This window comes from Nelumbo lutea, chromosome 5, assembly GCF_056320005.1.
Source record: "Nelumbo lutea isolate HS-2025 chromosome 5, American lotus-T2T, whole genome shotgun sequence".
NCBI classification, from domain to species: domain Eukaryota; kingdom Viridiplantae; phylum Streptophyta; class Magnoliopsida; order Proteales; family Nelumbonaceae; genus Nelumbo; species Nelumbo lutea.
In genome coordinates, this window is record NC_142688.1 from 56,812,867 (window position 1) to 56,837,142 (window position 24,276).

The 24,276-nt window shown below is 39.3% G+C and overlaps 1 protein-coding gene and 2 pseudogenes across 3 annotated transcripts in view; 1 reads left to right on the forward strand and 2 right to left on the reverse strand.

Annotated features, from left to right (window-relative positions):
- LOC148852569 (binding protein) overlaps positions 1-17,783 on the reverse strand; it is a 52,146-nt gene extending 34,363 nt beyond the window's left edge. The window contains exons 1-4 of one of the 3 annotated variants that reach the window (XM_088946327.1): positions 17,388-17,783; positions 3,183-3,420; positions 2,806-2,978; positions 2,477-2,694 (exon numbers count right to left, since the gene is read on the reverse strand). In XM_088946327.1, the coding sequence (XP_088802453.1) occupies positions 2,477-2,694; positions 2,806-2,978; positions 3,183-3,337 (546 nt within the window). In that variant the 5' untranslated portion in view covers positions 3,338-3,420; positions 17,388-17,783. Of the gene's footprint in view, positions 1-2,476; positions 2,695-2,805; positions 2,979-3,182; positions 3,514-17,387 lie in introns of all 3 variants that reach the window. The other 2 variants (XM_088946328.1, XM_088946329.1) reach the window with 2 other exon arrangements.
- Positions 11,878-19,032, forward strand: LOC148852570 (uncharacterized; annotated as a pseudogene).
- A 54-nt stretch (positions 19,033-19,086) lies between these two features.
- Positions 19,087-19,700, reverse strand: LOC148852571 (pyruvate dehydrogenase E1 component subunit alpha, mitochondrial pseudogene; annotated as a pseudogene).
- Between the last annotated feature and the right edge of the window lie 4,576 nt (positions 19,701-24,276).

Sequence of the window (24,276 nt, forward strand, 5' to 3'; positions counted from 1 at the left end):
CCCCTAATTGTTCAGCAAGCTTCAGTCCTTGCACAGGGCCTTTGATTCAGCTTGAATCAAGTCTGCATACCCGATTTGTCCTGAGAACAAGGCCAACACTGCTCCTTGATGGTTTCAAAAGATTTCCCCCTACTCCTGCTCTTCACAGGTTGCCAAATGAACTACCATCAGTTTTGTTACCCCTGGTGGTTTCCACTCCACTCTTATAGCTTCTCTATGTTGTTCTAAGAGTGCCACCTCCAATCAATTTCCTAAGAAGCCATCCGTGAGAATACCTTTTAACAACTCCAAGGTTTTAACCCAATGTACCAATCTGATTTTGATGGTTTCAATCACCTCCTCTAAGGATTTACTTTTTTCCTTGAAGATCCTCTGGTTTCTCTCTTCCCAAATAGACCAAACTATAGCAGCACGTACTGTCTTCCACATGCATCTTCCTCTTTTCTTCTGTTGCCTTGGGAAGGTTGGGTTGAACAGACTCGCTATGTCTTGTGGCCTGGGAGAGCCCATCTGTATCCAAATAGAGAACAAAAATAGTCCCAAATACAAGAAACAAATGACCAGGAGAGCAGTAAGTGAGAGAGGGTTTCACCACAAGCCTTGCAGAGAACAAACACATGAGGAGAAAGGCACATGTTTGGCCTTTTTTTCTGTAGCACATCACACGTTTACCTTCCCTAGAAACATCTCCCAGCACAGAGCTTGTACTTTAGGAGGAATTGGTTTACACCATATTTCTCTTATAGGAAAATTCACCCCCACACTAGCCGATTGGGCAAGTATGTTGAAGAAGGAACAGGAAAATAAACCATCTGAAGCTGGATGTCAAATTCTATTATCACAGCTATATAGCTCCAGGTAAACCACTTCCAATTTTGATAAAAGGACAAGGAGAGAATTACACTCATCTCTCAAACCCCTTCTACACCCTAAATCCCAGTTTAACCCAGATTCTGAGGGTGTAGCTACCCTTGCTATAAGTTCAGCCTTTAGGTTTGACAGAGCACAGAGGTTAGGGAATTACAAGCTAAGAGGTTGGTCTCCAAGCCAAAGGTCTTCCCAAAATAAAACTTTGTTCCCACACCCAACATCAAGATAAATGAAATTAGGAAACAAAGGCAAGATTTCAGAAATTGCTTTCCAAGGGGAATTAGAAGCTACATTAGTTGCTAGTTTTGCATCCCAGCCATTTGTCGCTATTCCATGAATGTTTTCAATGACCCTATGCTACAGTCTATCTTCCTCACAGGGAAACCTCCATAACCATTTTTCTAGTAGGGTTGTATTCCTCTTCACTAGATTCCCAACCCCTAGCCCTTCCTACTCCTTGGTTATACAAACCTGATCCAAGTTAACTAGTTGTTTCAATGACCCTGTGCTACAGTCTATCTTCCTCACAGGGAAACCTCCATAACCATTTTTCTAGTAGGGTTGTATTCCTCTTCACTAGATTCCCAACCCCTAGCCCTCCCTACTCCTTGGTTATACAAACCTGATCCCAGTTAACTAGTTGGTCCTTTTTCTCCTCTCCTGGCTCCCATAAGAAATCCCTCATTATTTTCTCTAGCTGCCTAGCTACTTTTTCTGGGATCCTAAAGGTAGACAAGTAAGTGGGCAAGTTTGCTAAGGTGGACTTAATCAAAGCAATTCTTCCCCCCAATGAGATGTAATTTCTCTTCCACATGGCTAACTTCTTAGTGAATCTTTCTATGACTGATTTCCAAAAGCCCTCATGTTTTGGGTTGCCACCCAAAGGCAAACCAAGGTACTCTAATGGCCATCTTTTCACCTCACACTCAAGTAATTGAGCCACTAATTAGATTTCATCCTCTTCCATATTAACTCCTGCCACACAACTTTTTCCCCAATTTACCTTCAATTTAGAGATCCTTTGAAATTCTTCCACTAGCATTTTCAAATTCCTCAAGCTATAATCATCAACCTCCTCACAAAAAATGATAATATCATCTACAAATTGCAAGTGAGATACCACCACCTCAAATCTCCCTACCCTCCAACCTTTGATAAACCTTATAGATCAGCTTCTTTAAGATTGCAAATGTTATACTTTTCAATCACAGCCATTTTAAAAATTTAAAGAAATAGAAAGTACTACTCTGACCATATCTTACTGACCTAAAAAAACAGATCTTTGCAATATTCTAGACAAAGGCAAAGCTAGGTGACAGGGAGGTGCCTTGTCATCTAGGAGATAAGTTTTCTAAAATTAATATCCATCTATCTATCTATATATTCTTAATTTATATATATATATATTAAGAATCAGGTAGTTTCCAAGGCTACAATGCTACAAACTTTCATCTAGTGTCAGGAAAATAATTTATTAGTTACTTCTTTATATCAACAAGACATCGTTGCCTTACCAATATTAAAAAAATAAGTTATTCACCGTTTAAAGAATCGTCTTTGAAACTATAAAGAAAATAGAGATTGCCAATTTAAATGAGGGAAATACCAACACTTCAGCTTGTGGATTTGTTTGCAGTTCCTCTGTTTTGGTTAGTTCTTTCTCTTGCCTTTTTGCCTCTTTCTTACTTTTCTTCAGCTTCGCCCTCCTTTCTGCTTTTGTGAGCTTCACTATGCTTTTATCAGCCTTGTTATCTTCATTACTCATTGCATTTTCATTGTCATCTTCCTTGGGTGCATCTTCAGATTTCCTGGATTCCTTTGCCACTGCATTAAATGTGAAACATCTAAGCTTATCAACCAAATGCTTACTTGGCTACATTTGAAACAAAAACAGTAATTTTGCAAGCAAAAGAGAGAATGAACAAAAAATCTCACTTGTTCTATAATAAAGCTTGCCATCTAAGGTCTTAACAGGAAGAGCATCCACAGGATCAACTTGAACTCCATCTTCCTCATTTTCTTTCTCTAGAGACCTATTCTTTCTAATCCGCTTCTCGTACAATGCTTCTATTTCTTCCTCTTTTTTATTAGCAACACGAGTCACATGCCTTTAGATTTGCAAACAACATTGATTAAACCACAATACCATTCACTACAGAAGAACATATTAACAATTCATAATAAAGCTATGAGATTATAAGTTAAAACTCCAATGACTATGCCTGAAACCCTAGAAAACATACTAATACAGCATAACAAGCAGTGCACATGAACTCAAAGATGATGTGGTGTTGTAGTTCAAATTTACAAACCTTGTAATCGACTGAGTATCTAGCTTTGAAACAAATCCAGCATACTCTTGATTGTCCTTCACAAATTGCACATCCTCATCGGAGACTTCAATCTCATCTTCTTTTAATTCTGGAGGGAGCTGAGGCGGGAGGATTACCTTCTTCTTCTTCCCCATTCAAAGCAGTTGAGAGTGTGAAGGCAGGGTTCTTTCAGAGACAACGGTTAAGAAGAAAAGGCCCCAATTCTCTGTTTTCTAGTCTGTGGATCAAAGACTTGATCAGATTGAGTTAATAAGAAAGGCTACCACCAGGAGATGCTTTTCTGCTTTTCTGAATATCTGAATGTTGTAACCTTTGAGGAGAAAAAGAAATTGCTTTTTAAATCCACCCCTCAAAATAAATATGTTTGGAAAATGCAAATGTCGTAACATTTGAAATATTTCTATTTGCCCATTTTCATGAACTTAATATCATTTATGAGATCCTTTTGAACTAAAGTATATAAAAAGGTTGCAAATGAGCACTATAAATATAAAACCATCAATAAGAAACATAAGAACAAAGGGCGAAGATTGTGTTAAATGCACTCTCCGTTTCAAAGAAACTGTAAAGAGATGACCTACAACATTCATTAACCATCATGCTGAGCAACAACTTTCAAACAAACAATCATTGAGCAGAGATAAAATTGCTTCAGCACACAATATATGCAAATCCAAATGTGAAAAGATAAAAGAAAAATTAAAGGGATACTGAAGATACCTCACGCCGTTGTGAACACCAGAGATTGCTGAAGTTTGTCGTGAAAAGAGAAGTAAAAGAGGGGTTAGGGTTTAGCTAGTGTAGCATGGGAACGGCCCACTTTGGCGGGCCGTCCACAATGTAGCAGGCACAGGGCCAGCATGGACAGTGCCTGCCTGGCCCAGAATCTCTCAAAAGGGAAGCCCGGCGTGAAGGTGTAAAACAGGCCCGACCGAGCCAGCCAAGGCACGACCCCTGGGGTTGGGCCAGGCTAAGGGAATGATGTGTCTAAAACAATTATATGATATTATACATGATAATTATATGATACGTCACACTTACTTTTTGCTTACTATGATAATTATATGATACATCACACTTACTTTTTGCTTAATATGATAATTATATGATATTATAGATATGTCTAAATGTTCTTTTTTTGCAAAATTTATGTATTTTTATATTTTATTATTTTTTATTATTTATTTATGACATTAAATGTCAACACGTTTGACATTAAATGTATCTTTGTATTTTCTTTTTTCCTTTCTTTAAGTACTTTGTGACTCTTGGAAGATAAGTGTATTTGTCTTCCACTTGTAAATTTTCTACTGATGAATTAATAAAAGTGTTATTGATCAAAAAAAAAAAAAAAGTTTTGCCAAACAATAAAATAATTTCATTTTTTGTCAGTTATAAATTATGTATTTCATTTTCATTATCAATAAAAATAATTCTTGTTTAATACACTTATTTTTTAATTTGATTAATAAAAATATCATAAATGTCTATTTTTTACATTCTTATTATTTTTCATATTTATTTATATTTTAAAATTTATATTACCTAGCTATGACTTCATAGGTTGGTTAATTTGATTCACATGGTTGAATTGCTTAACCACCACTTGACAAAGAATGGATTTGTTTTTGAGTCAGTTTTAAAATATATGGGTTTATATTGTTATAAATTTTGAAATAGATCTAATTAGTAGCATTTATTAGTGAAAAATAACTTAAATATAGGATTTAATAAGAGAAAATGGGAGTTAATACTTTACGTGTAAGACTTAATGAGAGGGGATTAAATGAGGTGGAAAGTAATAACTGAAGTTACATTTTCAACCCTCACAATTAGAGTTGGACTAAATACACAAATATGGGCATTTTAGTAACCATGAAACTTGGCATTAAAGTTGTAATAAAATGACTTTTATACCCTTTCTCAAACAAAGAAATAAAGGATAATTTTTAGTCCAAAAAAGCTTCCACTCTACAGCCACACTTTTATATATAGTATAAATTTGTATTAAAACATATTAACTAAATTGAAAATGAACCACTCAAACCCATATTGGAATTGTAACATTTCTGATTTTCATTATTCACAAGAAAAAATGAGATCAGCATTAGTTATAGTACATAATAAACAACCATTTTTATTAGCAAAAGATACTAAATTTGAAAATTTTGTACAAACACTTAATCCAACATATAGAAAATTTTCTAGAAATATATCTAGATTAGATGCTATAAAAGATTATGAAACATATTAATTTATACTTTAACGAATCGTGTGACACGACATTTATCTTTTTTCTCCTTTTTTTTATATTTTGTTTTATAAATTCTACATATTCCATGTAGCTTCTTTTGAGTGCTTTTACCACCTCTTAAACTCCCACGAGTCCACATTCTGTGCACCCATGGGTGCACTGGACGCGTGAACCCACCAATCACGTTCAACCACGTCGTCTAGGGGAACGAAGCATAACATTAACGGTGTTAACAAGAGTTTGGCGGTTCAACCAGACAAAAACCAGACTAGCGGCTATCGACGGCGATGACGAGAGCTCCGACGATAAGTTTTCTAGCCTCCTCTTCTTCTTCTCTCTATTGATAGTGACTGATCATCTATAGAAACCGACCACCGAACCAACGGCTATCGGTGGCAACGGCGAGAGCTCCAATGGTAAGTTTTCTTCTTCCTCTCTACTGATCGTGATTGATCATCTGCAGAAACTAGCCACTGAACCAGCGGCTATCGATTGTGATAGTGATATTGGATGAACTGCTCTCGGATTCATCTATACTTGAACCACCCATCAATGACCGAAACTCAAAGACTTCATTACGAAAAGCAGAGCATAATTTCCTTTCTCGAACAATTTATTTTTTTCCTTTTATAGATTTTAAGTTTGTTTTTTCGATTGTCTTCCAGTTCTTTTTTTTCCTTCTTTCATTGATTTGATTTGTCGTTCTCAGCTTTTGGAGAAGTTCTTATATGCCACAGTATCAGCGGTTGCGGTAGAGTGGCGTGTTGTATTGAATTGGCAGAAGAAAATAATAAAACCGTAAGGGGATTAAAAGCAAAAGCTTTTCCCTCTTCATTTTCATATTAACACATAGGGAATCGTGACTCGCCAGTCGCCAAGTAAGAAAACAGAATCGAAAGCATTTACAAGAGATTCCTTTCCCATAACTTTGGTCATATAGTCCACGTGGCTAGTATTTTGCATCATGTGAGTGGAAGTGGAATACGGTTTCATGATGTGGGATCGTCATTTGTGTTGATTTTGGTTAGGTTGATGAATGATGAAGTTGCCACGATCAGTAGAGAGAAGAAAGAAAAGAAGAAGAAGAAGAAGAAGAAGAAGAAGAAGAGGAAGAGGAGAAGGCCAAAAAACTTACCACCGGAGCTCTCGCTGTCACCGTTGATAGTCGCTGGTTCGGTGGCCAGTTTCTATAGATGATCATCACGATTAGTAGAGAGAAGAAGAGGCCAGAAAACTTACCACCGAAGCTCTCGCTGTCACGGCTGATAGCCGCTGGTCCGGTTTCTGTCTGAGTTAAAGAAACCAAACACAAAAGTGGTTGAAATCTGGTTCGATGGATTATCAGCCATACGACCAACAAGTATTTATAGTAGAAAGAATGTTGTAGTTACAACAAACATCTAAAACAGTATGTAACGTGCAGAACTTATCACTATGTGCAAAGCTTATCACACAATATAGAGTTTGGGATCAACACAAATGCATGAGATAAATATTAAGTTGTGTCCTATACGTTAGCTTTCTTCTAATACGCCCCCTCAAGCAAAATGTTCTGGACGGACATGAAGCTTGGAGAAAAAGCAACTAGAATTGTGTTCCACTAAGAGGTTTAGTGAAAATATCCACTACTTGATTGACAGAGGAAATGAATTGCACTTGAAGTGACTTTTGCATCACTAAATCTCGGAGAAAATGGAAGTCTACTTCTATGTGACGGGTTCAAGCATGGAATATTGGGTTAGCAGCAAGGTATGTTGCTCCAATGTTGTCAAACCAAATGAGAGGAAGCTGCTTACGGTGTATTCCAATATCTTTCAACAAGGAATTAATCCATAATAATTCAGTGGCTGTTATAGCACAGGCCCAAAACTCAAATTTTGTACTTGAGTTGGCAACCATTGCTTGCTTCTTAGAGCTCCAGACAATGAACTGCCGTCCCAAGTAGATAGGATATCCCCCCGTGGAGCGTCTATCATCCGAGCAACCTTCCCAATCAGCGTTTGAAAAAGCTTGAAGGATAAGTGGCCCGGAAGAAGATGAGAACAGCAATCCATGATCAAGAATGTGTTTTAAGTACCGAAGAATCCTTTAACAGCCTTCCAATGTTCTGTGGTGGGAGCATGTAAGAATTGACAAACTTTGTTGACTGAAAAGGAATGGCCGGGACGAGTAAGAGTCACATACTGCAAAACACCAACTAGGCTCCGATATTCAGTTGGATTTGGTAAAGAATCACCATTAAGCTTAGAGAGTTTTGAATTCACAACCATAGGGGAAGTAAGAGGCTCTGTGTTTTCCATCCGAGCCTGATGTAGCAGGTCCAAAATATAACGTCTTTGAGAGATGAACAGTCTTGATGGCTTATGTGTAAACTCCATGCCCAAAACGAAGTGGGCTAGGCCTAGATCCTTTAGAGAGAAATGCTTGCCCATGTTAGCAATGACATTGTTCACAAGAGAGGTTGAAGTGCCTATAATGAGAATATAGTCTACATATATTAGCATGTTGACTGGATTGTTGCCATGGGAGTATACAAAAAGAGATGGATCAGTTAACAAACATTTAAACCCCAAGGATTGTGAGTTGTGAGACAGGAATACCAAGATCGGGGCACCTGTCGAAGCCCATAAAGTGCCTTATGGAGCTTACAGACATGAGTAGGAAAATCTGGATTTTCAAACCTTTTGGGCTGTCGAACAAAGATGTCCTCATCAACAAAGCCATTGAGAAATGCATTATCAAACTCAAGTTGTCGAAGCACCCATTTTTGTGAAGTTGCCAATGCAAGAATGGTTCGGATTGTAACCAGTTTGACAACAAGGCTGAATGTCTCTCCAAAATCAACTCCTGGAATTTGATTAAATCCTTGGGCCACAAGACGGGCCCAATGGATCCGTCAGCCCTCTGTTTGACAACAAGGCCGAATGTCAAATCCCAGGATTTGACAACATGGCGATGCTTCCTTTCAATGGCTCCGCTTTGCTCATGAGTATGAGGGCAAGCAAGTCTGTGAGTTATACCATGTTCATCAAGAAATTTGGAAAGATTCTTGTACTCTCCACCCTAGTCAGATTGAAATCTTTTGATCTTGGTGTCAAAAAGGGTTTCAACATGTCGTTTAAATCTCACAAATATGTCAAAGACTTAAGATTTTTTTCACATGGGAAATATCCATGAAAATTTACTAAAATTATCCACGAAAATAACATAATATTGAAAACCATTTATTGACACCACTAGGGCTGGTCCCCAAACATCTGAAAAAACTAAGTCCAAAGGACTATTTGATACTGACAAGGAGGAAGACAGCGACTGCCTATGACTTTTACCCAATTGACAGGGTTCACAAACTTTGGGAAAATCAAACCGCCCTACATATGGTAAGCTAAACCTAGACAAGACTTGCCTCACTACTAGAAGAGCTAGATGGCAAAGTCGTCGATGCCATTCTTCAACAGTGATCCGTTCACCAACACAAGCTTGAGGAGACTTATTCATAACTGAAGCACTACCCGGAAAGCAATATAGTCCATCTCTAATGGTTCCTCGTAGAATTGTTCTCCCCATATAATCCTTCAAAAGAAAATCATCCTGGTGAAACTCAAAATAGGTCATTGTCTCTTGTATATTTGCTAGCAAACAATAAATTTTTTGTAATATCCGGAACATGAAGTAAATCATGCAACCGAAATTGGTAAGGATTAGAAGTAAATATAGAAGATCCAACATGAGATATCTTCAACCGGAATCATTACCAACTTTCACTTGACCACCGCCACTATATTCAGATCGGCTTTGCAGATTATCATTGTTTGGTGTCATATGATGTGTGGCACCAATGTCAGGATACCACATAGGATCAAAGGTTGTGGCAACATGCCCGGCCAAGGCCAAGACCATCTGATTTGGGCAAGAACCCATGGTTCTGCTGCTAAGAGGAATTCTTAGATTTGAAGTTGGCAATATTAGCAGATGGTGATTGAGAATCAAGAGTCAGGGTGCTATGTTGTTCAAGCCAGGCTTCGTGATTCAATAGAATCCCAAGGATGTCATCTACGTCCAATTGATCTAAATCAAATCTGTTAAGTCACTGATGTAACTACAAATTCATATCCGGGACCTAGTCCACAGAGGATGTACATGGTTAAGTCTTGATTGGAAATGGGATCAGCAACCACCGATAAATTATCTGGAATGGACTTTGCTTTGTGAACATAACAAGAGATTGTCATCATACCTTTTTTGAGGCTCTGGAGTTGTCTGCGTAACTAAAGTATCCATGATCAAGAAAGAGTCGAAAAAGACTTCGATAGTGCATTCCAAACTTGATGAGAAGATTGCATGCCTACCACTTGCGACATAACACTCTTGGTTAATGTAGAGGAGATGGGCCAAATGGCCCATAGGCTGTCATTCTATGTTATGTCTATGTTTGCCTCTGTAATGGGCCTTATTCTGAGCCCATACTCTTATATACTCTGTTTTTTGTAATTTCTTGCCCACCCAAGGGCCTCTCTGTAATAATTCAAAAATTAACTTAATAAAATGTTTTAGAGTGTCAGAGGGAGGTTTAGTTTGAACCTCTCACTCTCTAACTCTCATTGTCGCCAGCTCTCTCTCTTTCATCTTCTTAATCTTCTCTTGTTTGTTTTCTGGTTTTGCATCTAATAATCTCAAGCAGTTCTATACTTCAAGATGGTTGTTTTCAACTTGGCATCAGAGCAGGCCAGAGCTTGGCGTGACCCTCATGTGGTTCTAGTCCAGCCCACTGCATGAGGATATTCTAGGGCTGGAAGTTTAAAGTCATTCGCCTGGTTCTTGGAGGTCATTGGAGGGTGCCCAAGTCTCTACCCACTTGGAGAATAGTTCGGGGACCAGGAAGAATCAGAGAGAAAAGTGTTCGGCCTGATTTGAAGCTCAAATCAGAGATTCACATACTGTAAGTTACCGCAGTTATTGCTGAGTTATTTTCTTTGCTTGGGAGGGCTGTTAAAGTACTCGAAACCCCTCTCCATTCTGCCCTACTGGTTGGTTGTTGCTGGACTAATTCAACTCAGAGATTTCTGGGTTATTTTGGGGAGCAGTTCGGTTGTTGTTGGACTGTTAAGTTGCTGAAACTGGCTTGGACTCAGTGGTATTAGTCTCTAATTCAGCCCAGCCTTTTCTCGGACCTATACAAAATACTATTGAAGTGGTTTCTACTAGTTATCAGTAGGGTGTTAACTACTACACACAGAGTGTTTGTTAAAAGGTCTCTTAAGGACTGTGGACTGTTATTTCTTCTCTTTGGGACAACGGTTGTTGGGGACCTGGAATACTTTGTGTTTAGAGGTCTACCGGTTGCACCTTGAAGGCTGAAATAGTTTTTCTTCTTCTAGAAAGAGCTGCCACCGAATTTGGCTATCACGGTAGTCAAGACTGAACTGATTTCGTGAGTTGTGTGGTGTTGTCGATTCAGCTCAAACCAAGTTCATCAAGAATCCCTGCACTTTGAGAAACTTATTAAAACCCTAATTGGAGCCTTTTCATGATGGACTTCCCAGACCTTGAAAGCAAGAATGCTGCTGAATACGGACAGACTTTGGGAACTCCAGCCAATTCTATGTTGGTTGTAACTACAGTTAAACTTGATGGGACCAACTACTTGGCATGGTCACAATCAATGAAAATCCATATTTGTAGCAGAGGAAAATGGGGGTTTGTTTATGAGAGCAAGAATGCTCCCCCAGAAGATGATCCATCTTATGAGAGTTGGATGCAAGAGAACTACACAGTGATTGGGTGGCTTGTGAATTCAATGCAGCCACAGATTAATCAACACTATCTTTGGATGAACTCGGCTAAGAAAATCTGGGATAGTGTTGCAGAAACCTACTCCCAGAAATTGAATGTTGCCAAAACCTATAAACTGAGGAGTGATGTGAAGAATCTAAGACAGGGGGAGAAATCCCTTGCGGCATACTTCTCAACCCTGAAATTTTAATGGCAAGAGATTGATTTGATAGAAGTTGTAACATGGGATACCCCCAATGATGTTGAAACATACAGAAAATTAGTTGAAAGGAACAGGGTCTTTGAGTTCCTAACTGGGCTAAATCCTGAATATGATATCACAAAGCAGAACATTTTGTCCAAGGAAAGTATTTCATTGTCGCAAGCATATGCTTTGGTCAGCAATGAAGAGAGTAGAAGACGAGTACAGGTTCAAGGAGTTGGCATCAATGATCATTTTGCAAATATGGGGTTAAACCCAAAGAGGTTATAAGGGCTCCCAGTGGCACAAGAAAAAAGGTGGTCTGTGAATATTGCAAGAAGCCGAAACACACCAAGGACTAGTGCTGCAAATTGCATCCCAGTCTTGTCCCTGTTCAGTTCCAGAAGAAAAATGATAATAGAAACACAGAAAGTGCAAATGCAGCCATGGGTACAGATACAGAAGTTGAGTCTGCCTGTGCACAGTTGGCAACCATGAAAGCTGAGTATAAGAAGTTTGGAAAGATGATAAGCCATCTTGAAGGTGTAACTTCATCATCCAACCCTTCTAGAAATTCAGCCACCACCGCATTTGCTCACTCAAGTATAAGAGCTTCTGCTAACCATGCATCCACCTCAGGTAATCCTAAAACCCCTTGGATCATAGACTCAGGTGCTTCTAATCACATGACCAACCTTTCCACTTTGTTTGTCTCGTATGATTTGCTTCCTGGTCGTGACAAAATCACCTTAGCTGATGGTTCTCTTGCCTCTATTTCTAGCAAGGGAACTGTCAAGATACAAATTCCTTACTCTTATCTTCCACTCTTCATGTACCTAAATTAAATATCAATTTATTATCTGTAAGTAGCTTGACCAAATCATTGAATTGTTGTGTAACCTTTCCCCTTCTCACTGTGTGTTTCAGAACCTGGAGTCTCGGAAGGTGATTGGGAGTGGCCATGAAGCGAATGAAATATACTTGCTCGACACTCCTGGCCAATGTTTTGATCATCCCAAGAATGTTGCCTTTGGTTCTACTTTTTCATAGTCTGGCAATCGAATTATGTTGAGTCATTGTCGGTTGGGTCATTTACCTTTTTCTGCTTTAAGTCATTTACTTCCCGAATTGTTTAAGGGAGTCGGTGTGTCCAGTCTCAATTGTGAGTCATGTCAGTTGTCAAAGCATTGTAGAAACAATTACCCTGTGAGCAATAAAAGATCTTCTTTCCCTTTTCGTATTGTGCACTCTGATGTGTGGGGGCCTTATCACTTATCTTCTATGGGGGGCTACAGATATTTCATCTTGTTTATTGATGACTTTTCTAGATTCACTTGGATATACCTAATGAAATCCCGTGATGAAGTCCTAAGACTTGTGAGGCAATTTCATGAGCTTGTTTTAACTCAATTTGATACCAGAATTAAGGTTTTCAGATCTGACAATGCAAAAGAGTTTATCCTTGTATCTCTCTGACATGGGGGTTATTCATCAAAGCTCCTGTGTTAGAACCCCTGAACAAAATGGAGTTGCTGAAAGAAAAAATAGACACATCGTTAAAGTTGCAATGAGCATTTTGTTTGCCTTACATGTTCCCACAAGATTTTTGGGTGATGTTGTTCTTACTGCTACCTATCTCATAAACCAGATGCCATCTAGGGTTTTAGGGTTTAAATCTCCATTCAATCTTCTTCATCCAGACAATGATCTCTTCCCGATTCCTCTTCATGTGTTTGGTTGTATCTGTTATGTTCACATTCCAAGTGCCCAGAGACATAAGTTTGAACCAAAAGCCCACAAATGCATCTTTCTTGGCTACTCCCCCACACAAAAGAGTTATTGTTGTTTTGATCCAAAGACTGGCACTCGACATGTCTCTATGGATGTTACCTTTGATGAGATTTCTCCTTTTTATGGTTCCTCAAGAAGGGCATTGTCAACAGGGGGAGAGTCTGTCACAAGTATTTGCTCTTCCTCTTCCTGTCCCAGTTGAATCACTTGACAAGCCTGTATCCTCACCAAACAAATCAAAAGATGATCAACCACTTCATTCCTCTTGCCCTAGTGCCCCTATTTCTTTACCTCCTTGTCCTATCCATAATCCCAAAGTGTATCAAAGGCAAAGATCCAGGAATGAACAAGTTGTTTCCCTTACAACAGATGAGGCTCATACATTCCCAATCACAAATGATATAACAGGTACTACTTCAGCCTCTATGGAACCATCTTTCCCAGATCTTGATGTCCCATTGCTGTTAGAAAAGGAAAGCGGAAGTGCACTGCACATTGCATTTCCAAACACCTTTCTTATGATCTACTTTCTCCTTCATACTTTGCCTACCTCTCTTCAGTTGCTGCTAACCCCATTCATAGGTCTGTGTCAAAAGCTCTTGGGATTCCAGAATAGAGAGATGCCATGAAGTCTGAAATGGATGCTCTACACAAAAATGATACTTGGGAGGTGGTGGATTTGCCTGAAGGGAAGGATCCAGTTGGTGCAAGTGGGTCTTTACCATTAAATGCGGGGCTAATGGGAGTATTGAGAGGTACAAGGCCTGACTTGTTGCAAAAGGCTACACACAGACATATGGGATTGACTACCTGGAGACTTTTGCCCCTGTTGTCAAGATGACATCTATGAGGGTTTTCTTATCTCTGGCAGCTCACTTTGATTGGCCTCTTTATCAATTGGATGTAAAGAATGCATTTCTGAATAGTGACTTACATGAGGAGGTCTACATGTGTCTCCCTCCAGAATGTATGAGAAAGATATGCAAGGAAAGGTATGCAAATTGAAGAAATCATTTTATGGCCTCAAACAGTCTCCTAGAGCCTGGTTTGAGAAATTTAGAGTTGCACTTGTTAAATTAGGCTATGTTCAGACACAGTCAGATCATACTCTCTTTGTGAAGAAAAATGGATCTCTAGCAGTGTATCTCATTGTGTATGTTGATGACATTATAGTGACTGGTGATGATGCCTCAAGCATTCGGGCCCTTGAGTCTTTCCTCCGTACAGAATTTGAGATTAAGGATCTGGGGGAGTTGAGATACTTCCTTGGCATAGAAGTTGCTAGATCAAAGGATGGGATTCTTATTTCCCAGAGGAAATATGTCCTTGATTTGTTGTCTGAAACTAGAAAAATGGGTGCTAGACCAGCTGCAACTCCCATTGATTCGAGTCACAAACTTTCAACTTCGGATGGAATATTGTTGGAAGACAAAGGGGTCTTTCAGGGATTTCTTGGGAAACTCTTGTACCTGTGCATGACTCGGCCAAATATTACGTATGCTGCCAGTTGTATTAGCCAGTTCATGCATGCTCCTAGAGATACTCATATGGCAGTAGCATAATGAATTTTGTACTATCTGAAAGGCTCTCCAGGAAAAGGAATTCTATTTACCAAGCATTGTCATCTGAAACTTGAAGCCTATACTGATGTTGATTGGGCTGGAAATATTGATGATTGAAGATCTACTTCAGGGTATTACAGTCTGGTGGCTGGTAACGTTGTCTCTCGGAGGAGTAAGAAACAATCAGTTGTGGCCCGATCCTCCGCAGAAGCAGAGTATAGAGCCATGGCACATGAAGTCTTTGAATTGTTGTGGCTAAAGTCCTTAATGGAAAAACTTGGGATTGCTCACAACCCAGTACAACATGATAGAACCAAACATATTGAGGTTGATAGACACTTTATTCGAGAAAGAGTCTCTGGTGAAGTGTGTCTTCCATTCATCAATTCTTAAGGACAATTGGCGAATTTCCTCACCAAGGGTATTTCCAAGGCAAGGCTTCAACATGACACTGGCAAGCTGGGCATGATTAACATCTATGCTCAACTTGAGGGGGAGTGTAGAGGAGATGGGCCGAATGGCCCATAGGCTGTCATTCTATGTTATGTTTATGTTTTCCTCTGTAATGGGCCTTATTCTGGGCCCATACTCTTATATACTCTATTTTTTGTAATTTCTTGCCCACCCAAGGGTCTCTCTGTAATAATTCAAAGATTAACTTAATAAAATGTTTTAGAGTGTTGGAGGAAGGTTTAGTTCGAACCTCTCACTCTCTAACTCTCATTGCCACCAACTCTCTCTCTCTCTCATCCTCTTAATCTTCTCTTGTTTGTTTTCTAGTTTTGCATCTAATCTCAAGTAGTTCTATACTTCAATAGGGTTGTTTTCAACTGTTAATGAGGAAATCAGCCAGCTAAGCACAAGTTGATCCAACTAGAACCATGCTTCGTAAGCAGGGTTGGGAATAATCTCTTCATTATTGTTGGGATCCGGGATTTGCTTTGGTGGTACAAGAACTAACCCATCTACTATTCCCATCAACTTATGAGTGTAGAAAATGGGAATAAATTGTGCCCTCCACAACATGTAATTTTCAATGGTTAACCTGATAGGTAAGTAGTGTATATTGTTGGGGAGTTGAGGAACAGAGGTAGAGTTCCCTGTCAAGGAAGAATGTTGAGTGGAGGTCTGGGACACAAAGATTGAGGCAAACTGGTTGACAGAAGCCATGAGTATAAATGTCTCTGATACCAAGTTAAAGAAAGCAAACACAAACGTGGTTGAAATCTGGTTCGATGGATTATCAACCATACAACCAGCAAGTATTTATAGTAGAAAGAATGTTGTAGTTACAACAGACATCTAAAACAATAGGTAATGTGTCGAGCTTATCACACAATACAGAGTTTGGGATCAACACAAATACATGAGATAAATATTAAGTATGTTGTGTCATATACGTTAGCTTTCTTCTAATAGTCTGGTTGAACCACCAAACCCATGTTAACACCATTAGCATTATGCTTCGTTCCCCTAGACAACGTGGTCGAACGTGATTGGTGGGTTCATGCGTCCAGGTGCACTAACACGGACTCAACTCCCACCAAGACACCAACCCCGATGCATGCTAATACCTTTTAGAGTTTGAAATGTTTGACATAAAATGCTTTCTAAGCATCTCTCTCTCTCTCTCTCTCTCTCTCTCACACACACACACACAATGGAAGAAGAGATCTTTTGTAGGTTCTCTATTTTACTTCCATCTAAGGATCAAACTCTACTGCAAGCCAGTGAAGAGGATATTATGGACCCAATGGATTGGAAGGCCTGTATGATTATCAGAGTGTTGATAGACAAACAGATCAAAGTTGCAAGCCTTAAGGAAATGCGTTGCCATGCCTGGAAATTGAAAAATCCTAATTCCATTACCGACTAGCACAAGGACTCTTATAGGGTTTGTGTCTATCGCATTTTGATCTAAACACTTAATGTGGCAAAAGCCCACAATTATTTGAAAATGATCTCAGCATTATCAAACAAAACTATCTAAATACAATACATAAAAATAACATAAAATTAAATAAAATACATAAAAAATACAGAAAATAAAACTATCTAAATACAAAAATAATAAAATACAGAACAGATAGAAAATACAAAAAATACAAAAAAAAAACACAAAAAATTAAAAAAATACAGAAAATTTCTAAAATACAGAAAAAAACACAAAAAAATACAGAAAAATAAAACTATCTAAATACAAAGTAATAATGTACATAACACATAGAAAATACAAAAATGCACAAATAAAAAATTCTAAGAAATACAGAAAAAAACACAGAAAATTGCAAACAAATACAGAAAACACAGAAAATACAGAAAAAAAAAACATGAAAAAAGAAAATAGAATGTTTTAGTGATATGTGTTCAGTCATATGTTTGCAGAAAATACAAAAAAAAATCCAAAGAAAAAGGGATTTTATCATTCTTTGAGATCACCATCATCATTCTTTGACAAACCCTCTGTAACTAATTAAGCAAAGAATTCAAAAAAAATAAAAAATAAAAAAACTAAGCAAGATTAATTAAACAAAGAATTAAGCAAAAAAATTCAAAGAATCAATTAAACTCACAAAAAATTCAAATAAGTAAGCATTTTATACCTTCAGGTCCTTCACTGTTTCACTGCCGGTAATGGTGGTGTGACAGTGTTAAACTCACAAAAATCGCCACCGGTGGGCTCGGGCTTGGTCGCAGGTGATTGCCGCTGCAACTATTACTTCCGCTTCCGACCTCCAGTGCCGCTGCAACTGTTACTGCCGCAGCATGTTAGAAACCCCGCCCGCCGCTGCAAGTCGTTGATAAATAGAGTAGACTAAGACCTTAGAGGTTACTACTGGACCTGCTGCAAAGTCTACGCTGGCCTCCGTAGATTAAGTTCACCACCATCGCCGGTCGCCGTAGGTCGTGGCCGCCGCAGGTGGTCAGTTGGGTGTGAGGGCTGAGAGGAGGAAAGGGTTAGAACGAAAATGGGGGTCGTTCTAACACTAAACATTCGTAAGAGGTGGGATATATGGGGTCATTTTATTTTTGTTTTCACGAAAACTTCCCTAGAGGTTTCTGATAATCATAAAATATCCCTTAAAGTTTCACTTTAGCAAAAACCTCTCCTAGATTTTTAATGAATTTGACAAAAAGTCCCTCGTCAATGACAAAGACCGAAAATGTTAAATCGGTGAATTTTCACAATACCTATTTTAACCCTTTCCAAATTAGTTTGCATCTATTTTTACTAAAATACCTTATCGACATGTTATCCTCTTTTCCTCTCTCATACGTCGACAGAAGGACAGAAGGGCTTTCAGAAGGCTTTGCATCGTTCTTCACTCATCCTTTCCTTTAGTTAGAGGAGATCGAAGATGGAGCGTCAAACAGCAAGGCAGATCGGTGAGGAATAAAGAATCGCTTTCTGCAACTCCAAAAGCCATTCCTTTCTCTCTTCCTTTCGGATCTTTATACACGTATGCCTTGTCTCTATTAATCTCTCTTCATTGTGTTCTCTCCACAAACAAACACAAACCCATAAACCCAGAAAAAAAAAAAAAAAAAAAAGATTTTCTGCCCTTGACATTTCGGCCAATTCCTCCATGAGCTTGACGTGGTTAGGCCCAGGTTTGTTCTTGACCTCACTGGTCTCGATTCCTCTCCTAAGGCCCGGTTACCGGAAGCCTTGTCTCTCATGCTTGACCCCCCCCCCCCCAATTTGTCAGCTTGTTCATGATTTCGACGGGAGATTTCGCTTGGAACTGAAGGCTGAACTTCAAGACCAGCCCAGACATTTGATTATAGTCTAACCCACTAACTTTCCTCATCCGACCGAAACCATGTCCCCACCAGAAAATCTGTTGCCACAGACTGTTGACCCTAGAGATTACTTTGTCGGGCCAGGGCTGAATGAGCTGATTGAGGAATTGACCTAGAATGACCGATCAAGTTCGCCTCCAGCACCTACTTTAGCCATTGATGCCATGCTGAAAGTGAAAATCACATAGACCCATTTGAAAGGTGATTCGCATTGTCTAGTTTGTAAGGAGGAGTTTAAGATTAGTGAGGAAGTTAGGGAGATGTCGTGTAAGCATGTTTACCATTGTGACTGCATTGTTCCCTGGTTGCAAATTCACAATTCTTGCCCAGTTTGTCGGCATGAACTGCAGGCTTCGTTTGACAATGATCTTCGTATTGATGATGTTTGTGTATTCTCAAAGGGAGGAGGTCAGTAACCGCCGTCGGCATAACAACCACCAATGAAAGAAAAGTTTCAATTTTCAACCAAGGTAAAATTGTATTACTTCTTTATCTCATTCACTTACAGTGGTTGTTCTCACAGACCAAAATTGCTGGCAGATCCAAAAGAGCTACCATATGGAGTGCTTCAAACAACTGGACTTGATTGGCTGCACCATCATCGTACATAGAGAACGTGATAGTATTATCTTTGGAGTACTTCTGCACCAACAACTCCATGCACACCATAAAAGCTAGAGTCCTTGTAGAAATGCATGGATTCTCCCTTTCCCTTAGAGCAACCAACTTGACGACCCATCAGTTCGCAAAGGACTCGAGAAGGGTCCCGCCTCGATCGAGGAAAATACAGTGATCCTGGTAAGCGATGATGGTGCAGTCCTTCTTCGTGATGGCTTCGTGATGGCAGATTCCATTCCAATGGAGATGGCTTCTTGGCCATCGTAGAGATGATAGAAACCGTGGATGAGCTTAGCCTTGTAGAGCGAGTCCGCAACAATCTCCATACGGTGCATGACAGCCATGTCTCTGAAAAAACTAAGGAGTACCTTTGGGGTGGTTTCGACAGTGCGGGTGGGTGGGTCGATCTTGTGGCCAGTGAAGGGGACACTGATTTCGATGGTGATGACCGAAGTGTCATCGACAAATGAGGAGAACGAGCGGCCATGTGGAAATTTTTGTTGAATTATTTAAAAATTTAGGGGAGGTTTTTGCTAAAGTGAAAGTTTAGGAGAAGTTTTTATGATTGTCAAAACATTCAAGGGAGGTTTTTGTATTTTATCCTTTTTTTAAACTAGGGAAAATAAAATTGGTAACCCGTGAACCGCTGCCAGGGCCGAACGGTTTAGCGGTTTGACTGTCTGGGTCAGTGTTTTTCTGACTTTTTCAATGGGTTTTAAGGATTTATCGGTTTATAGTATAACCAGACCCGAGGGTTGAATGATTACTAATTTTTCCAGTCCGGTTTTAAAAACCATGGTGCCAATGATTGATCCAGAGAGGGACGACAACTGTTAGAGTTCCTCACCAGCTAGTGCGCCAAAGATCAAGGTACCTTGCGTTAATGTCGGAGTGATTTCAAATACAACTACCATGGCGATAGATGTGACTCCAATTCTGTTTTCAAAGCAGAACAAATCCCCCCAATTTTGTGATGGGCCAATTTTAAGCTAGGACCCACAAGCCCAAAAATACGGTGGTTGTATTCTGATGAGCCCAAAAGCTAAGAAGTTATCATCCACTATCAAGAATCTTGGCAGAAATTGCTTGACCCCCTGGTTACTCATTGGGGACCTTAATGCTATCTATTCTTTAGAAGATAAAGTTGGAGGTCACAAGGTCACCGAGGCTCATACTCGCTTTGTCTAGGGACTTCATGCATGATTATAGACTATTGGATTTGGGTTATTCTGGGTCATCTTACACCTGAGTAATAAATGGTCTACCCAATTCTTGGTCCATGAAAGACTAGACAGAGCTTTATGTACCCATGACTAGAGTGCTCTCTTCCAGGTGCCCACATCATGCACCTCTCGTACATTGGCAGTGACCACATTCCTATCCTCTTGTCTACTTGTCTCTCTCAACGATGCAACTCGTTTGTCAGAGTTTGAGCCCTTCTAGACTAAAGCGCAAGGTTATGTTGCTGAAATGGGCAGAGAACAATGGGGACTCCCTTTCCAAATGCAAGTCCAATGTGAAAGCTCTTGCTCGCTAGACTAACTCGATAAATGGCAACACCTATAGTCATATTAAGAAGATTGAAGCTCATTTGTCAAACCTCCACTCACTCAATCCTTCAAACCAAGCTTTAGAGGAGGAAGGAGCTAGAAGATTGGTTACTCAAAGAAGAGTTGTATTGGCACCAAAATCTGGTGACCATAACATGGCCTACTTCCATACGTATGCCATGACTAGGATACACAAAAATCTTCGGGGTTTTCATTGTTCACTCGACCCTTAGAAATCTTAGCTCTACCGTACAGGTGAGATGAGTCATAATCGTGAATTGATGCAAAATCCATGGGTAGGATGCGGTTTATAGGGGGGCTACTAGTAATAGACTAGGAGGGGGCTATAATTTCAGATTTTTGAGGCGAAGTCCAATCTACTTATCCCAAAATCATCTTATTCATTGACTCAAAATTGGTGAGGTGTGGACTTCTAACTCTAAAGAAATTGAGCATGAGTTTAAGAATTATTTCATTAGCTTATTCACTAGTGGACCTGACCTTTATGGCTTACAATCCAAATTGTTCAAGCCCATTATATCAGAAGATGAGAATGATTGGCTTTCCTTGCCTCCAACCATGGAAGAAGTCAAGGCAACACTATCCAGCAAGGTTTTTAAAACCAAACTGGACAACGAACTGGTCAGGGGTCCAATTCTTGGGTCCACCGTTCGAATTGAACGGGCAGTCTGTTCTAACAAAAAAAATTTAAAAAAATAATACTAAAAAGCAGTCAAAATCATTGAATGGTTCGAACGGTTAAATTGCTCGAGTCAGCAGTTTGCTGACCAAATAAACGTTTGTTGGCAAAATTCTGGTTTTGTGGAAAAACGGATCCGGTTCCTGGTTTTTCCAATCCGACCATCCGATCCGGTCTGGTTTTGAAAACCATGCTATTTAGTATGGGCCCAACTAAAGCCCCTAGTTCAGAAGGCATTTTCAGCTCTATTATATCAATCAATTTGGGTTGTTATGGGCCTTGAATTGGTAGAAATTGTGCAAGAGATATTTCAGCTAATATAAAATCCATCAATAGGACTAACATTGTTCTTTGTTCAAGACCATAGGATTCTATAACGTGATCTACAAACTCATCACCAAAATTATAGCTCAAGTTGAAAGAGTTTCTCCCTTGCTTTATCTTATATTTCAAAATACCTTCTCCCCTGGAAGACAAATTGTAGATATATAACATGGTCATTGTTTAGGAGATTATCAATTATGAAAGCTTAAAAGTCCAAACATGGTTTCTTCCTTCTTAAGGTTGATCTAGCCAAGGCCTACGATCAAGTTTTTCATAGAACAATGCATAACTACCATGATACTTACCACCCTCATCAATGGGTGGATTGGTATTTCCCTCTCTCCCTAGTGTGGCTTAAGAAAAAGGTGTCCTTTACCGCCTTAACTCCCCATTGTTTGTGTTAAGGCTATCTCTAGACTCCTTCACAAAGACCTATTAAATTCAACCACCTTATGTTGGTCGACAATCTCATTCTCACTAGCAAGGCTACCCCCTTGAAGCTGGCAGCTTAAAGATTATTCTTGACTTGTATTGTTGTTGATCTAGATAGTTGGTAAATTTCAATAAATCCTCCATACTATTTAGCAAGATCACTTCTTCTATTCATCACTCTTTGATTGCTAGTCACTTGGAAGTTAACATGACGAATAGGCTACGTTCACTTTTCGGTAAGTTACTTACCCAGGTAAGTGTTTTCCAGGAAAGAGTAACCCAGTTAAGTGCATTTACCCATGTTCTTTTATTTCCGATATAAATAAGTCAATGACCATTTTATCCATAAAAATTCATTATTACAAGGGGCATTTTTGTCCCATTAAAGTGTTGGCAACTTTCCCCTAAAGTGGTAAAGTTATTTACCCACATAGGAGATGGGTATCACTTACCCCAGGAAAATAAACTTTCCCTAGTCCCCACATAAATCTAAAAAAAAGAACATGGGGTTCTTGGTCAATGGAAATCAAAATTCCATTGACCAACTTTCCCCCGTCTCAAAATCTAGAAAAAGAATGCCCCCATGGTGAAACTACCTTTGTCTCCCTCTAGCATCCAACTCCTCTAGCTTATGGAAATTAAATTCCATATTGCATGTAGGCTGTACCACTCTTATAAAGAGCACTCTAACCATTTTGCCCATCTGCCCCTTGTTTCTATACCTTTATGGACATTAATATAATTGTTAGAAGTTTTTGGTGGGTTTTTTCATGATGATGGAAAGAAACATATATTTCTAAAGGCATGGAAAGACTTCACTCAACCTACTACTAATGAAGGTCTTGGAATCCATGAAGCCCAAAAATGCAACAAGGCTTTGATATTCAAGTTGATATAGCAATTTCTAGTTGAACCAAACTCTCTTTGGGCCCGGGTGTTAAGGGGAAAATACTTACAGAATAAGAACTTGTGGACGGATGATATTCTAGCTTTTCAAAGCATGTTCGGTTGTAGAGAGGAGATTATTGGTGATAATACCCATGTTTTATCTCTTCATGACCCTTGGATTCTGAGTTTTCATATGTTGAACCTTGTTTAAAAGAGTGTGATCCGACCACCCTTGTGAGTGATCAGTTAGATATGAGAAATCAAACTTGGAGACTGGAGAGTGTCCATGATCTATTTGATGAAGGAATTGCAAGTGCAATATTCCATTTTCACCTTCTCGTTACGGACCATCCGTACAAATTGGTGTGGAACCTTACACCTCATGGTGCTTACACTTGCAAATAAATCTAGTTACAAATTTCTTTGTAGCATTGAATCCTTTACATCATCTAGTAGAGGTTCAATGGCCCTCCCTTGGCTAAAATCTAGATGGAGTGTGTGTATCCCTCCTCGCATGTCCATGTTTATTTGGAGAGTTCTCAATGGTGCACTCCAGTCTTTGAGTCTCTTAGCTACAAATCCCACCACTTTGACCCACTTTGTTTGTTATACAAATATGAATCAAAATCGGCTTCCCATCTTTTCTTCTATTTCCCAATGGTAAAAGCAGTTTGGTTTGCTTCCCCCCTTGGCCGTCCGCACAAAGCTTCAATCAATGGTTTGTTCAGGATTGGATTGAAACTTGGGTTGATAATGACCGAGGAAGACTTTAGTGGCAATCTTCATTGCCTCCTTACTAGCTAGTGTAGTTTACATATGGCAAATATGGAAGCATTACAACAAGGTTATCTTCAACAATGAGAGACCAAACCCCTTAGTTGTTATTATTGCAACCGAAGATTTCCTTCTATCACATAGAAAAGTGGTCTCTCTTCGGGACTCAACAAGGAGTTGGTCCCCATCTCTGATTGTTACCCCGCACCATTGGAGTAGAACCCCAAAGGCCCATCTCAAAATGAATGTTGATGCAATCGTCTCTCATGGTGGTGCAATGGTGGGAGTAGTATTTACTAATTAAGGACTTAAATGATACATATGTTGTGGCTAGATCCAAAATCAAATCTAAGTGCATTTTAATTGAAGTGGAGTCTCAAGCCTTCATCTTCGCCATTCAGT